General features: G+C 41.9%; 1 protein-coding gene across 2 annotated transcripts in view; it reads left to right on the top strand.

The window, feature by feature from the left end:
- Homer1 (homer scaffold protein 1) overlaps nt 1-16,324 on the top strand; it is a 109,268-nt gene that overhangs the window by 81,226 nt on the left and 11,718 nt on the right. The window contains exons 6-9 of one of the 2 annotated variants that reach the window (NM_031707.2): nt 4,427-4,462; nt 5,509-5,665; nt 8,066-8,176; nt 8,920-9,000. In NM_031707.2, coding sequence (NP_113895.1) covers nt 4,427-4,462; nt 5,509-5,665; nt 8,066-8,176; nt 8,920-9,000 — 385 coding nt within the window. The remainder of the gene's footprint in view (nt 1-4,426; nt 4,463-5,508; nt 5,666-8,065; nt 8,177-8,919; nt 9,001-16,324) is intronic. The other variant, XM_006231775.5, reaches the window with a different exon arrangement.

Below are 16,324 nucleotides of genomic sequence, written 5' to 3' on the forward strand. Positions count from 1 at the left end.
GGTCAGCCCCTTTTCTGTAATTTCATTTTGCAAATCTGATCTATGATACTCATCAAAAAGTTACCTCACGCTCCTCTCCCCTCCCTCGCAGCATTGTGTGTTCCCTGTCATGACTACCTCAAATACGAGTGGAGACATATGGCATTTGTCTTTTGGGGGCTGGCCTTTTGTATGTAACATGATGTCCTCAAGGTTCGTCTGTGTTACAGAACATTTCAGAATTTCCCTCCATTACATGTACCTGTATACTTCATTTTGTTGGTCCAGCCACCCACTAAAGGACATTGGGCTGCCCTCTACCATTTCACTGCTGTGACTAACCCTGTTATGGGCCTTTATGTCTTAAAATATTTATTTCTTCAACCCTGTTCTACTCGTCCAGTAGCATATTTTGCTAGGTAGTTGATATTAATATACATGTTTTGGGCTCTCCTTTTTCTCCTTGTGTTTCACTTTGATTTCTAATAATTTTGTGCAGTTATGTCAATTTCCCTGAACCTGTCAAAAAACATTCTCATCTCTAGTATTTTTGATTCTTGTTTGTACTTTCCATTTCTCTGCCAAAATTCACAACCTGATAGAGCTTGGTGTCTCCTTCTCTAGTAAGACTTCAGGTGGCCATTTGCCTTCCTCTCTCAGTACGCTGTGCACCTCTGAGTAAGAGAGTCCCCTTTTGACAGTGGCTTCATTTATCGCTCTGTGATACACACTGCAACCTACTGAATGCTAAATATCGTGTAAGCAGCAGCAGTGACTTACAGTAGTTGCCCCTTTATCCATGAGGGACTGGTTCCTTTGTCTATACCAAAATCTGTAGGTCCTCAAGTCTCATGTCAAGTCAAGTGGTATTCGCACATTTACCTTTCTGTAGTCCTAGTTTTAGATGAGGTAGACTCATGTAGTATATAGGCTAGATAAATAGTTAACACTTTCTTATTTAAGAACTAATAAGACATCTGTTTATGTTCAGTACAGACCAAGAAATTTTTCCTAATCTTTCCTACCAGTGGTTGGATGAGTCCACAGAGTTGGGATCCAGAGATATGGAAGGCCAGCTACTGTATTTTATTCTCTACTTGGGCATGACTCTTGTGTTGGTTTAGGAGTTATGCCATTCTACTCAGGTTTAGACTAGATTTTGGTTTTGTTTATACTTTCAGCCACCTCTAGTATTAGCTTGTACTTAGGGTCAATGCTGACCTGCTGGAGAGATTTTTCCCACAGTTCCTGGCACCTCCTAAGCTTTTGGTTTGTCTTATATTTATGCCTTCCACAATGGGAGGTTGCTCTCAGCTTGACATTAAGCACACAGCTACCTTCTAGCGGCCGGTGAATTCAGTCTTGTTCAATGGAAGGTCTTCTATGGGAGTTCCTTAGCCCTTTTCTGTTTTAAGGTATAGAGATTTGTCTGTTTCCCGACTGTAATAGGTCATCCCCTATGTCCAAAGAAGTAGAGGTAACAGTTTGAGATTATCTTTTCCAGGAGACTAAGCCCAGACAGGCTTTAGAGCCTTCAGAGTGAGGGTAGGATGTCTCCATTCATCCAGGCTTCCTTTGTCCCCCTTTCTTTCCAGTCTTTTACCTGTGCTGCTTCTGAGAGAAGATAAGCTTACAGGAAAGTGCAACACCTCTACCCATGTATTGCCTCCCCGGTCTTAGAAATGCTCTCCTGGTTTGGGTTTGGGTTTTGTAATAGGGGTTATCTGTGTTGTCCCGGCTGTCCTGGAACTTGCTCTGTAGACCAGGCTAGATTTGAACTCAAGAGATCCATCTGCCGAGTGCTAGGATTAAAGGCCTGTGCCGCTGCCACCCAACTAGAAATGCTTTTTAATAGCTCTTCTTGTTCATAAACAGATAATATTCCATGCATAATCATATAATTACTTTGACATAGAAATAAGTATATTTACCTGGATTTAACCATGGCATACTGGACATTTGGAGTTCTACCTTAAACTTGAGCCTCCTTGAATGTAAATAAACAGCAGAAGATACTGGATGTCCTGGCTAATTTTATGTCAGCTTGACACAAGCTAGAGTCATCTGAAAGGAGGACCCTCAATTAAGAAGATGCCTCCTCCATAAGATCCAACTTTCAGGCACCTTTTTTTTTTAACTTATTCACTTTACATCCCGCTCACTGCCCCTCTCCCAGTCACCCCCTCCCATAATCCTTCCCCTCATCTCTCCACTCCCCCATTCCCCTATCCCCTTTTTCTCAGTATGAGTGGGGCCTCCCTTGAGTATCCCCAACCCTGGCACATCAGGTCTCTGCAGGGCTAGGTCCAGCCAGGGCAGCCCAGCTAGAAGAACATATTCCAAAGGCAGGCAGTGGCTTGAGGGACAGCCCCTGCTCTAGTTGTTCAAGCCCCAAATGAAGACCAATTGCACAGCTGCTACATATGTGTGGGGAGGTGTAGGTCCAACTCTTTGCTTGGTGGATCAGTCTCTTGAGAGCCCCAAGGGTCCAGATTAGTTAACTCTGTGGTCTTCCTGTGGAGTTCCTGTCCCCTTCAGGCCTGCCATCCTTCTCCCTATTCTTTTGTAAAAGTCCCCCAAGCTCCATCCACTGTGGGGCTGTGGGTATCTGCATCTGAGTCAGCTGCTGTGTGAAGCCTCTCAAAGCACAGCCATGCTAGACTCCTGCCTGCAAGCATGACAGAGTATCCTTAATATTGTCAAGGACTGGCCTTGCCCATGGGATGGGTCTCAAGTTGGGCTGGTTATTGGTTGGCCATTTCCTCAGTCTCTGCTCCATGTGGGTGCCTGCATTCCTTGTAGATGGTATAAATTGTGGGTTGAAAGTTTTGTGGCTGGGCTGTTGTCTCTATCACTCCCCTGGGGTTCCTGCCTGGAATCAGGAGGTGGCCTCTTCAGGTTCCATATCCCCAGTGCTGTGAGTCACAGCTAAGGTCACCCCCATTGATTCTGGGGCACCTCCCTTATCCCAGGTCTCTGTCATGTCCTGGAGATGCTCCCCACCTCCCGGGTCACCCTTAGGCTGGAGTTCTATAAGAAAGCAGGCTGGGCAAGCCAGTTAACAGCCCCACATGGCCTCTGTATCAGCTCCTGCCTCCACATTGCAGCCCTGCTTGAGTTCTTGTCCTAACTCCCTTCAGTGGTGGACTGATGACAATGTGAAAGTGTAAGCCAAATTAACCCTTTCCTCCCCAACTTGCTTTTGGTTATGGTGTTTCATTGAAGCAATAGAAGCCCTAACTAAAACACTGGAGAATCCTAGGGTAAATTGGAAACTGTGTTGGGCTATACTTAGATGGTCATATCTTCTCTAGCAAAGACAGTGGTCGTATGAGTTAGGTTACCCTACGGATCTCGTGTAAACCCTACTTCTCTAAACACAGATACTGTGATGATCTAAGGATTACAACTTTGATATATAAATTTAGGTTGCGGGGTTATCATTAAATGCCTAACAAAAGACCCTGAAAACCTAGTTCAAATCCTGCAAGGATGACAGGGTCCAGTAGAGTCCTCTGCTACAATGAAATATTCTGTGTCCTTGCAAACCATGAGTCTCGTGCAGCTCGTGGCTGTTGACTGATTATGGGGAAAGGGCCTAGTGAGATGAAAAGTGAATTTTTAACCTGATTATCATTAAGCAGTTTCAATAGCCACATGCAGCTCGTGGCTAGCATTTGACTGATGCTTGGCTAACGCGTTTAGTTAACGTGTAAAGACTGGAGGATCAATAGAGTTAAGAGATGAGTCCAGTATCACTATAATGAGTGAAATAAGTAGACATACCAAATTCTTAATGGACTTTATATCAATACAATATAAGATAAAACCGAGAAAAATAGCATATTAAAGTACCCACATTCTTTCTCTGTAAAGACGGTGTGGTTCATCTTTAGAATGTACTGTTATCTGGCAAGTAGATTTTAGAGATAAGTCCTTAAAGTCATTTTCCTTTTTAAATAAATTTGATATTTGCTTATAACAAATTTTTAAATTAGTTCAATAAGATTTCCATTATCAGATTGAGGAGCCCATTTAAATGAAACACTTCTAGGGGAAAACTGGTAGGTGGTTTTAATAAAAACTAATTCATTTAGAGCTAGTGAATAGTTATGTTTTTTTTTTCTCAAAAAGTCTAAATCTAAAGTGCCATTCTACAAAGGAAGAACTTGAAAAGAGTTTCTCTTTTGAGAAAAATAATTTGCTAAATTGATAGTTTCATTTATTGCTTCACTGTGTTGTTTAACTGGTAAAACAACTTTACATGTCCCGGACAGTTATAAAACCTTCAGTGTCCCCATATACCCTTCACCACACGTCCCTGAATTAACGTCTGTATGGTTGTGATGTAACCGTAAAGCTCTGGGAGTCAGCACTAGTGCAGTGTTACCCACAAAGTCTGCTTTCCACTAACGACTCTTTCTTTTCTGTGTTGTTTCTTTGGCAGTGCCGGGGATCGAACCCAGGGCCTCTCTCATGCTAGGCAAGTGCCTTACTGCTAAACTACACCTGCAGCCTTCTGTTCCTTTTCTGTTTCCAAAACTACCCAGGAGTCTAGTGTGTTTGCTCCTCTGTTCTGGTCCTCGGTCTTCTATTATTTTTAAAGTATTTTGACCAACTATTTTGAAGACTGTCCTTAAATTTGGGGCTATATTGTTTGTTTTGTTTTTGCTTATTTGGTTAACATTTTGAGTTTGTTTGCTTTCTTTAAGGCTGTCGTTGGAAATGCTGTGTTGTCCCTCTCTGTCTGTGAGGGGGTACGATGTGAATCTGTCTTAACTGGCAGTAAGCTTTAGGAATTTTGATGATGAAAACTGCCTTTTATTATATGATAAAAATCACCATAAAGTAATTGGTAAAAACACATGCCTTGTGATACGAACTTAATACAAAACCATTGAGTACAGGAAGCTGTGAGAGGCAGGGCTTACTGGGACACAGTTAGGATTCGACTAATTGGAATAAAGTTCAGTACAAAATAGAGAAACTGTAGTTTTCTTTCAAACAAGGTGATTATCCTTTGGAAAGTTAGCAAAGTAATTACCAAGAATTATCAAGAATTCCCAATGAATACTATTGCTTTTGTAACAGAAGTTATTAGAACCGATTTCTTGTTCTAGCCTCTTATGAAATCATTTTAATTATCATAATAAATGTTTTATTGGAACATTTAAAAATTCTTAATGTACAGATACAAATCAGTAATTTAAAAAACTACACTACCTGTTCCAACCTAAGTGTCACGTAAGCTTCCTTGTTTGTCCCACTGAGGAATGAAGTTGTACTGGGCTTGGATTCCCTTGAGCAATGTCGTACGTTGTCAGGTACAATATATATCAATGTATGTCTGTATCGCACCGATCTGTTCCATCGTTCTGCCGCAGTGCTTTTGTTTTTTAATGTTTGGGGTTGTCTTTGAAAGCACTCCGTAAAAGCTTCCTATAAATCTGACAATAGAACGAAACGTTGCTGTGCTTTCGGGGACAATCCTCAGTGAAGTGACCAAATGTGCTCCTTGTTTCGTTTTAGTTCAGCCATCAGCAAACACTGGGAGGCTGAACTAGCCACGCTCAAGGGGAACAATGCCAAGCTCACCGCAGCGCTGCTGGAGTCCACTGCCAACGTGAAGCAGTGGAAGCAACAGCTGGCTGCCTACCAGGAGGAGGCAGAGCGGCTGCACAAGCGGGTAAGGGCGGCTCTGCCAGGACTGGGCAGCAGGCTCTGCGGAGAGTGAGTGCAGCACATGCACATCAGCCATCTTCTGGGGATACTCTTTGGTTGGCAGAAAACGTGTGAGCTTTTGCTGGGTCAAAGAATATTCTTCACAGTGTAATGAGTGAGGGCTGCACAGTGTTTGAAAGCAAAGGAGCTATTTACAGTTCCAGCTGTGCCACCATGAGCTGCGTGGCCTCTGGGAACGGCTCTCTTTCAGCCAGTACGTTAGTCTGTAGCATAGGAATAATACAGGTCCTCTACAGCTTCCTGAAAGTTAGCTGAGATACCTGACTGAGCGTCGTACCAAGTACATATAGCCAGTGCCACCACAGCTCAGCCCTTCCAGTGTCTGCCTTTTCTCTGCTTCCACCACGCCCACCCCCACTTCCTGACTCTTAACCCTGTACTCAGCTGTGGAGTCCACTCAAGACTTGTGGGAGGTCTATTTGCCTTCCATTTAATCCCCCCCAGTTTTTAGTTCTTTCCTCAGGAAAACACAGCTAAGAGCTCAGCTTGGGTATGTCAGGCAGTGCAGCCATACTGGCAAGTGCCTTTAGACAGGCGTGCAGAAATCATTGACACTCATGGGACTGCTCTAATACAGTTGGTTGGTTCTGTGTTCTGCTGTTGTCGTATTTGTTGATTTTGTTCACAGGTTTATTTTTCTTAAATCTGTGAGAAAGGTTGTTACTAGCACTGAACGTCCCTTTAAGAAAATTTTAACCAGGGCTAGAGAGATGGCTCAGCCATTAAAGGCTAGGCTCACAACCAAAAATATAAGAAATGCTTAACCAAAGACAACTGCTATATATTAAATAACAAAGCATGTTTAAGTGTGTGAGCACACGTGAGTGCATGCGTGTAGAACGTCTGCATGGGCTTGTGAGTGAGTTTATGTTGTGGCTCCCATGTTGAAGTTTTGGGGACTGAACTCAGATCATCGGGTGAGTGTAGCAGCCCTTTTACTTGCAGAGCTATCTCACCAACCCATTCCCAGTAATTTTTTTTTTTTTGATGCTCCATTTTGTGAACCAGGGAGAAAAGAACTTTGAGGGTTCCAGCAGAAGGGATTGGCTTTCAGAAGATAGGTGCTGAGTTGAAAACTGACTGCCTAAGGTCAGAATGGTCGTCAGAGGAGATTCTAGTCAAGAAGATAGACATGATCCTGATTTATTCTTAGGACAAAGACAGTTGCCTTCTGTCAGAAGTATTCATCTTAGCCAAAGTAAATGTTTGATAGGTTGCAGCCAATGATTGAAAGTCCCTGGGATTTAATTTACCAGTGGTGAATTGCTTGCTTCACATGTACAAGGCCCTGGGTTCAATCCTTATTAATGAAAAGAAAAAGAAAATATTTAGTATTATAAAAAGCAGAAGGCATTGAATGTCATACAGTTGTCCGACCCACAGCTATAATTGAATCTACTGCAGGAGCACTGCACTTGTTTAGACCGGAGAAGGTCTGTGTGAGACAGTGTATTAATGCCTAAGTAGAAAGGAGGGGCGGTTGTGAAAGATGTCCTTAGAGAATATGCAGGGCCATTTGCTACTTGGAAAGTGCAAGGCAAGTTTGCTCTAGTCTAGTCAAGCAGACTTTGAGAGCATGGCGTCCAAAGTGTGTGTGGTAGGTTGTCTGTAAATGTTACATGATTTCCTCTAGTCTTAACTAGGGATGACTAACTTTTAAGGATACTGGCTTTTCCTATTGTATTAAAAGGGTGTCAAGTGCTCATTAAAAATTATATTACTTGTAGGCTCTTGATAAATTCTTTGTGGAAAAATTGTTCTCTTTCCCATAAGAGGCACAGTTGACATGAAGTCATTCTGATATCCTAGCTTTTAAGGTATTTTTAAGCATATCTTTCCTTTTAGATTCTCTTGTATTTTGGAAATTTATTTGAAAAAATCCTTACTCTAAACACTAGTTTTGAAGACTACACTGGGGAGAGCAGATCTATCTATACTTATCTAAATGTTTGAAGTGTTTTTTGAGACAGGGTTTTTCTGTCTGGAGAGGAGGCTGTCTTGGAACTTAGAGATCCACCTGCCCCTGCCTCCTGAGTTCTGGGATTAAAGGTGTACACAACCACCGCCTGGCTACCTAGACTTTATAAATTTTAAGGAAGACTTTTTAAGGATTTTTTACAGTGAATAATCACTTGTTTTCTCTAACCTGTCTCTATCTAATAATCCTTTGGTTTTTGCCATTGCCTTTTTTGTTTATCTTTAAAAAAAATTATTTTCTATCAAGAATCTTAATAGTCTTTCATATAGTAACTCAGAATCTATTAGCATCTCGGGGGTTCACTGTGACCTCAGCAGGAAACCTGAAATTACCACCTAATTTAACCTCTGCTCTCACTGACCTCAGGTCACGGAGCTGGAATGTGTTAGTAGTCAAGCAAACGCGGTGCACAGCCACAAGACAGAGCTGAGTCAGACAGTGCAGGAGCTGGAAGAGACCCTAAAAGTAAAGGAAGAGGTAAGCCCCCCACTCGGCCTCCACACGCCGTGGGACACGGTGTGCAGCACAGTAGATTCCCTCAGATCTAAAGCACCACCCGGAATAACGTGAGAGTGTGGGCTTCTTCTTTTAAGATAAACTTTTATGGAATATTATGAAGCCTGTTTGTGTTTTCCCTGCTCTTGTTTCTGTTTTTATTAATTGTATTAAACTATGGTGTTGCCATTTTAAGAGAATTATATTTATATAATCAACAGGAAACCACTAGAGATAAAATGAAATTTTGCAAATTATTACTTTCTTTGGTTTTTATAGTCAGAAAGAGCTATCTTATATACCAAGAAAAATTATTTCATCTAAAACTTAAAGCTATTTCTTGATATTCCAAAGCCATCAGATTACACTAGTTGATAAAAATCATTCTGAGATGGGCATATGATATGGTGCCAGAACTAGGGGACTGAGGCAGGAGGATCTTGCGTTTGAAGCCAACTTTTGCTACATAGTGAGTTCAAGGCATGGACTGTACAGTGTGAGACCCCGCCTTGCTCCCAAGAAGGGAACACAGAAGCCCCGTTCTGTCTCAGGCAAAACGCTTATAAGGACACATATCCCTCTGGAAGTCAATAAAGGGTGGCTGCTTGTGTGCTTGGTTTTAATTACTGTCTCCTCAGAACTAGGATATAATTTCAGGGAAAAATTAGTTCTTCCTTCTTATCGTAAGTTAACTGTTATTAAAGATATTATCTTACCTTTTCCAGGAAATAGAAAGATTAAAACAAGAAATTGATAACGCCAGAGAACTTCAAGAACAGAGGGACTCTTTGACTCAGAAACTACAGGTAAGCTAAGTCAAGACATTTACTGATTTCTATAGAGATAGTATTCGTCATTCTTTCACAACATAATGACTTTTTTGAGCCTTCATTTTTATACATTTTCCTTTTTTTTCTTCTAATACCTCAGATTCATGAGTAATATTCATTCTTCCTGACATTCTCTGATTACTTCATTTAGGTAGTTTGTAGTCATTAGTGGGCTTTTATAATTTTTCTTACTGAAGTACTTTGGAAACTTTGACTTTTATCATTAAAGGTACCCTAAATGTAAGGGGATGTCTCCAGTGGATTAATTTAGTCTAAGGACTTGCTGGTGTTTGTGCTGAACTGCTCTCTGAAATCTGGTGTTCCTTGTGCCTTAATGGAACAAAAATTAGTGCCTTTTTCCTTTCTTTGATCTTTGTCAACTTTGCCCACTTTTTTCTGTATAGGTAACATACTTCCTGATTCTAATTGACACGTGTAAAAGGTAACTCAGCTTTTCTCCTTCCCTTTTTGTCACCACAATAAATAACACAGACCTGGTGTTTGTATTAAACACTCCAGGCACTAAGCTGGGCAGGTTTTGATCTATTCTTCTGCCGCCGTTGTGCTGGCCTGGCTGCTCCTACATCAGTGTTCTGGCCACTGCTCAAGGCTAGTGCCTTGTGTCCAGTCTCTCCCTCCCCTAAACCCCTCGCTTTCTCTAGGCACAGAAGTCCTGCCTTACCTCTCCTGCCCAGCTATAAGCTGATCAGCTCTTTATTGACCAATCAGAAGATGACAGAGAACAATGTTGTACAAAATGCTGAGTCAGAAGATGTTTGTCATATGGCATAACGGAATCTCGACCACACCCAGATCTCCTGGTATAGTAACCAGCATTTGAATACACGGTGCACAAAGCCATCCCCAATAGACATACATGCATCCTGTGTTAGTGGGAGTCAGATTTAGAAAAACTTTTCAAATGTCATTACTATGCTGCCTTTGCCAGCCTAAGCTACTGTCCTCAGGAAGGGCGAGAAGCCCTTTAGGATAGAAGCAAGAGTGTGCATCAAGTGAGGCAAATGAAGAGGCCTGGGAGCCCCGTGCGAGGAGGAGGAGGCCGGTGTATGGGAAGAAGCATCACTTGCTGTCTGCTGATTCTGTGCTGGCAGCACATCAGTACAGTGCAGAGGGGCCTGAGGCCTGAGGACACGTAATGTGTTGTCATAATTTAAGTTTTAATACCTGGGTATTTCTAAATATCAATATATTATGTATTTATAAAAATGTACCCAGCAGAGTTTATTTTATTTTTTAAAACCCTAATCTCACCCTACAGCAAAGCACGTGACATTACTTTATCCAGTGTTTGCTTAAATTTTGTTTTTAACGCGGCTTTTTCTCATCATTCCTATTGGGATGGACGTTTATGTTGTTGCAGTGCCGTGTATAGTAATGATGTCCAAACGAATCCTTTCATGTCAATGCTTACTCTGGTGATTCTTGTGAGAGAGATTCAGAAGCGTTGCTTGCTTGGGGTTTTAAGTGTTTGTGCTAAGGAGGGCCCGTCTGGAGAGCAGGGCATCTGCCCAGCGTCAGTCTTCCCTCCTAAGACACAAAGGGAGCAGCTCACTTTTCTGCATCTCTCTACTCTATGGACCTCGGATTAACCCGGGGCTTTCCGCACGGTGCAGGCTGGGTAAGCACTCGCTGCCGAACACCATTCCAAGCCTCACTCCCCCACTTGTTTAAGTTACAGGTTTTTTTATTATGGGTAAAACTGAACCATTTTCCATGCTGATGGCCACTTATCAGATTTATAGATCTGTAAACTTTTTAAACTTTGTGTGTTTACATGTGGTGTGTATGAGAAGCTCAGAGGACAACTTTGTCGTGTTTGTTTCCCTTTCGTCTCTCCGTGGGTTCTGGGGATTGATGGCTGTCGTTTATGCAGCTGACATCTGCTGAGCTGTCTCCCTGTCCTGTCTGTCTGTCCTCTTCATACATCTTTGAGGTACCATTTGAGGTTTCCCCTTAAGAGCACATGGGCTGTCTCCAGACCGTGACAGCCTTCAGTCAGGCATTTGGGAGGCAGAGGCAGGCAGATCTGAGTAGAAGGCCATCCTGGTCTACAGGGTGAGTTCCAGGACAGAAGAAACAAGACAACCTCAGGCTGCTGGGTCTTCATGTGCCCGGCTTTCCCCTGTGATTGGAGTCTTAGCTCAGATGCTGACTTCTCAGTCAGTCTGTTCACAGAGCACTAAGTGCCCCTTTCCCACGTGTGCTCTGTGTGCTGTCACCATGCTTCACTCCCATCCTGTTCTGACCACCACTGAAATGGTCTGGTTTACTCTAAGGTTTCTATTCTGAAGTGTTAGAGAAAAGCTGCAAGAGTAAGTCAGCTATAGGTCTTTTCCTCACTTTCCCCAACATTAATATCTTTGCTCTATTTGTTTTATCATTTTGTAGTGCCCTTCCGTACCTCAGTCCCTCATTCCCTCCCTCTGCCTCTCCTTCTCTCTCCCTCTCTCTTCCCCTCTTACATTCATCCTGCCATCTCTGTCACTCTCTGGATGTGTCCGTGTGTCCTGGTTCTCTTCTGAACTTCCTGGCCATAAGGACCGCATGTGCTTGTCCCTGTAAACACTCTTGCTTCTTTTCTAAAGCTGAGGGTCTTCTCTTACGTACATCAAAGTTGTTCATACCTTAGTCAGACGCTTACAATTATCTTACTCTTCTTTATAACAAACTCGCTTTTCCACGTAGGACCCGTCCATTCCAGGGACAGGTGTTCTGTCTGGTGGTCATGTCTGTATTTCTTGGCGAGTCAGCTTTGGCCAAGGAGAGATCCTTCAGTCTAGATCCTGTCCTCTGGCATGGCCATGTCATTCTTTGAAGAACTTCACATTGCAGAGCAAGTTGATATCCCAGGCTCCTCTCAGTTTCTCATCCATGGTCCTAAAATTAGCCACTTTTCTTCCCCTATTTCCCTCTTCTGTGTGTTTGTGGTCTGTGTGTGTGCATGTTTTTACTGTGTAAGATGTGCATGCACATGTGAAGGTTGGTGTCAGGAATCTGTCCTGCATCGCTTTCCATCCAGTTTAGTCACTGAGGCAGGGTCTCTCCGTCAACCCACAGCACACGTGCCTGGCTAGGCTGGCTAACCAGCTGGCTCAGAGTTAAAACTGTCTGCCTCTCCTACCTGCGTTTATTTACCCTGGGCTCTGGGGACTCAGACTCCAGCCTCACACCTAGGAGCGTTTTATCCATTGAATGAGATGTTGGCACTGGGGATGGAGCTCTGTTCTTGACCCCAGTTCTTCTTCCTAGATGTCCTCATACTTAGCTTTCATCACAGGGGCTGTGAAGTGACAGGCAGATCAAATCATAGCACTCACCACCAGCCACGACTCTCACAGCCTTACTTATGTCACTTAAAATTATTCAGTTTTTAAATTTTAACCTAAGCGTATTGGTGTTTTGCCTACATATATGTGTGCACCACATGTGTGTACCAGGTACCTTATAGTCCGTAGAAGGACTAGAGTTAGAGATGGCTGTGAGCTGCCATGTGTGTGCATGTCCTCTGGGAGAACAGCCAGTGCTTTAACTGCCCTTCCCTGCTCCAGCCCTTATCTGTCACTCTTGAGAGTCTCTTTGCAGTTCTGTTCTCTTGCCTTAATAAGTTTGGGGCTTGGTTTGCTTGAATGCTATGAGGATGACGACTTCTTCTTCTAATTCTTCTTCTTCTTCTTCTTCTTCTTCTTCTTCTTCTTCTTCTTCTTCTTCTTCTTCTTCTTCTTCTTCTTCTTCTTCTTCTTCTTCTTCTGGTTCTGGTTCTGTTTTTTTTTTGTTTTTGTTTGTTTGTTTGTTTGTTGTGGTGGTGGTTTTAAAAGGTTAGATTTACCAAGATATTTCTCAAAGTGATTGTTGAAAGTTTTTTTTTTTTAAGTATTAATTGGCCATTTTGATTTCTTTATCCAGCTGGATGTGCTGTATTCCCTTAATCTGAGACCAGCATATTTCTGTGAGTTCAAGGTTAGCCTTGTCTATGTCACAGAGTAAAGGCCATCTAGGGCTACATAATGAGAGGCTGTGTCCATCAGTAGTAATGTCAGCAATAACCGTGTAGATCCAAGACCTTCACCTTCCGCTTCCTTCAGGACCTGAGCTCTGTGGCAGAGCCTCACTTCAGTTTCTCTAGACATCCTCAGTGCCAAAAGAGTTAGCAAAGCATGTCACATACAGAATTTAAATATTTATTCTTACGTATTATTTTTCTTCTGCAACATGTCTAATTATATGCAGTTGAATATTCTTGTCTTCTGTTTTCCGATTTTCCCTACTTTGCTTCTATTCTCTTGAAATTTTATATATAAAATTAAGGAATAATAACTGAATTTATAAATGTTAGTAAAAACTATTTTTGTTTTGTTTTTTATTTTAGTAAGGACATTATAATTCAATTCTGGTGGGGTTTCCATTGTTTGTTTAAGTTTCTTGTGTTTGCACCAATTTAATTAACTCATATTTTTCAGTGTATTTTTGTAGCATCCTGATTTCCGTTGTTACTGTTGTTTTAGACTTATTTGTTTTTATTTTTTGCTCATGAGTGTTTTGCCTTCATGTTCTGCCTTTGTGTCACATCTGTAGTACCCTCGAAGGCCAGCAGAAGGCCTTGAATCCTCTGGACCTGGAGTTCCTACTCTGCCGTCAGCTACCGTGTGGTTGCTGGGAACTGAAACCAGGTCCTCTGGAAGAGCAGCCAGGTGCTCTGACCGCTCAAGCCGTCTCTCCAGCCGTGTGTCTCTAGTTCTGGATGCCCAATTCAAGTTCCTTTTTAAATATTTTATATAAACTTTAATTCAGCTAGGAATATTTTGTTAAGAATTTTTTTCTGCTTCATTCTTGGTTTCAAGAATCTTTTTTGTTTTATTGAGTGTTTAGTGTTTTCTTTTCATTGTCTTTATAAATGAGTGCTATATCTTTGTGTTTTTGTGGACAGAATGGCACTTTCAGTGACGTATAAATTTGTATTTCAAACACCCTCTTTTGAGGGCCGCAGGGGATGGGTCATGTGTGTTCCAGTGTTTAATTTTCTTTATACAGCAAGAGCTTAAACTTTCTGTCTTGGGGGGTTGGGGATTTAGCTCAGTGGTAGAGCGCTTACCTAGGAAGCGCAAGGCCCTGGGTTCGGTCCCCAGCTCCGAAAAAAAAAAAAAACTTTCTGTCTTGGTTTTTCGTTTTTTTTTGTTTGTTTGTTTGGTTGGTTGGTTGGTTTTTTTGTTTTATTTTGTTTCGTTTTTGTTCGGTTGGTTTTTCGTTTTGTTTTGTTTTTGCCCTTTGTTGTTCCTGCCCTTGATCTTAGCCAAAAGGCCGAGAAGTGATCCCTTCATTGTTCCTAAAGACCGCTTGCCCTTTTTTCTTTGCTGAAGAGGTGTTGCTTTGCTGAGACTGCCTCTCAGGTTTCACGTGGAGTTATCCCTCAAATGCAGACCTGTTCCGTCCTGCCCCGCTCTTGTTTTAGGGTTAGGCAGTCGCAGAGGTGTTCCCCTGCAGGGCCCCCTCCCTCTGTTCCCCTATGAATCAGACCTGCAGACTGTTCCTTACAGTCTCTGAGTGCCAGTGATTTGATGCTTTCGGTGTTCTCCGTCGTTCGTGATAGTGAAGTCCTGATGTCTGTTCTGCACAGTTTATCCTCATTGTATGTTCTTGTGGTTTGCGGAGGGCAGGTGCAGCTGTCAGTGCACAAACTCTTACCGCTTTGTCCACTAGAAACAGCTTCTACTTCTCTACTGGCAGTCTCTTCTTTCTACACAGCATTCCGCATTTAAGTAGGGACCATTTTACTGATGCTGAATATTTTATTCCTAGTGTCTGCTAATAGAAAATGCCCAATAGCTAATTGTAAAATAACTTCTTCAAAATACATACATTTCTTTTATCCATTTTTTCTGTGTAGAAATGAGTTATTGATGCTTCTCTTGTTGATTAAAATATACTTATATGTAAATGCTAAGTCTAATAAAGCATATATATTAATTGCATACTTGATATCTTAAATGTAAACTGTGCAGCAGATGTCAATAAGACAGTTTTGGTATGGCTTTTATTTAGATTGAATAGTATAGGATTTGAATGTAGAGAAAATTAAATATACCTGGTCCCATTGGCCATGGATATAATAGGTAATTTTTAAAAATCTCTCTGTTTTGACTCTCTTCACAAAGGAATTGGAGATTCTGTCCTATAAAGTACTTTTATTTTCATGTACACCATGAAATTGGTGGCCTTTGTGACCCTTAGAAAATGAGGAAATTAACCTGCGAGAATGATGGTAGAAGATAAGCTCGGAGAGAGAAGCGAAGGCCAGAGAGCATGCAGAGTGCTAGCTGTGACTCCAGTCACACCAGTGGCCCCGTTCTCTAGGTTATCTATTCTTACCTACAAACATATTCTCCCCTTCTGAAAATAGGTCACAGCCATCTGCACAGTGCAAGTGCTGCTACCTTACCTGACCAGTAAAATTCCTGCAGAGGCCTTTCTGGGTAGGACGGTCATCTTAAGAGTATAGTGCTGTTTAACAACTGAAGGAATACTGTTTTGTGTGGTTCCATTTAAGATGTTTGGATGTTACATTGGATGGGAGAGAGAACAAGGGAGCCTTTCATTCCTAAGGGACGCTGTAGAGGGCAGACTGAGCTGTGGCTGTGAGCTGGACATGGTGGGGAAATGACGTTCAGTCTATTTCTGTAGCTGGAAACATTCGATCCGTAAGCTCGTTGTTGAGAAGAGCACTCTGCAGTCACGAGGGGGTTCTACATTTCATCGCAGGACCTGTTCTCTCTAATAGGTTACAGCCTCTATGGATTTAGCCTCTAAATTTATATATATTAATTTCAATTTTTTATTAGTTGATTAGTCAAAGACTGATTAAAAACATATGTGACTAACACTGAAATGGCTAATATTGAATAGCAAATACTTTGAGATTAAATTGGGCCTTTATATTCTTGACTTATTAAGTATAGCTTTCTATTTCCCTCTTAATTCTTCTACACTGCAGCTCATCTGGGCATGTTACAATATTGCTTGAGCTTTCTTCATACTCAGTGCTATCAAAATCACATGGTTATATTCAGAATTATCAACTGTCACTTTCTTTAATGTTTTTAAATCAGTTTACCCAGATCGTTTTCTCAAGACTTCAATGTTTTAACTACGTTTATATATTTATTACATGTGTGTGCCACAGTGGAAATTTACATATCCGTGTGTGTGTATGTGTGTGGTCTGTGTGTATATGGTGTACACTGTGTGAGTGAATGAGTCAGGGTCTCACTATGTAGCTGCGGCTGTC

The sequence above is a fragment of the Rattus norvegicus genome, chromosome 2 (assembly GCF_036323735.1).
Source record: "Rattus norvegicus strain BN/NHsdMcwi chromosome 2, GRCr8, whole genome shotgun sequence".
Lineage (NCBI taxonomy): Eukaryota > Metazoa > Chordata > Mammalia > Rodentia > Muridae > Rattus > Rattus norvegicus.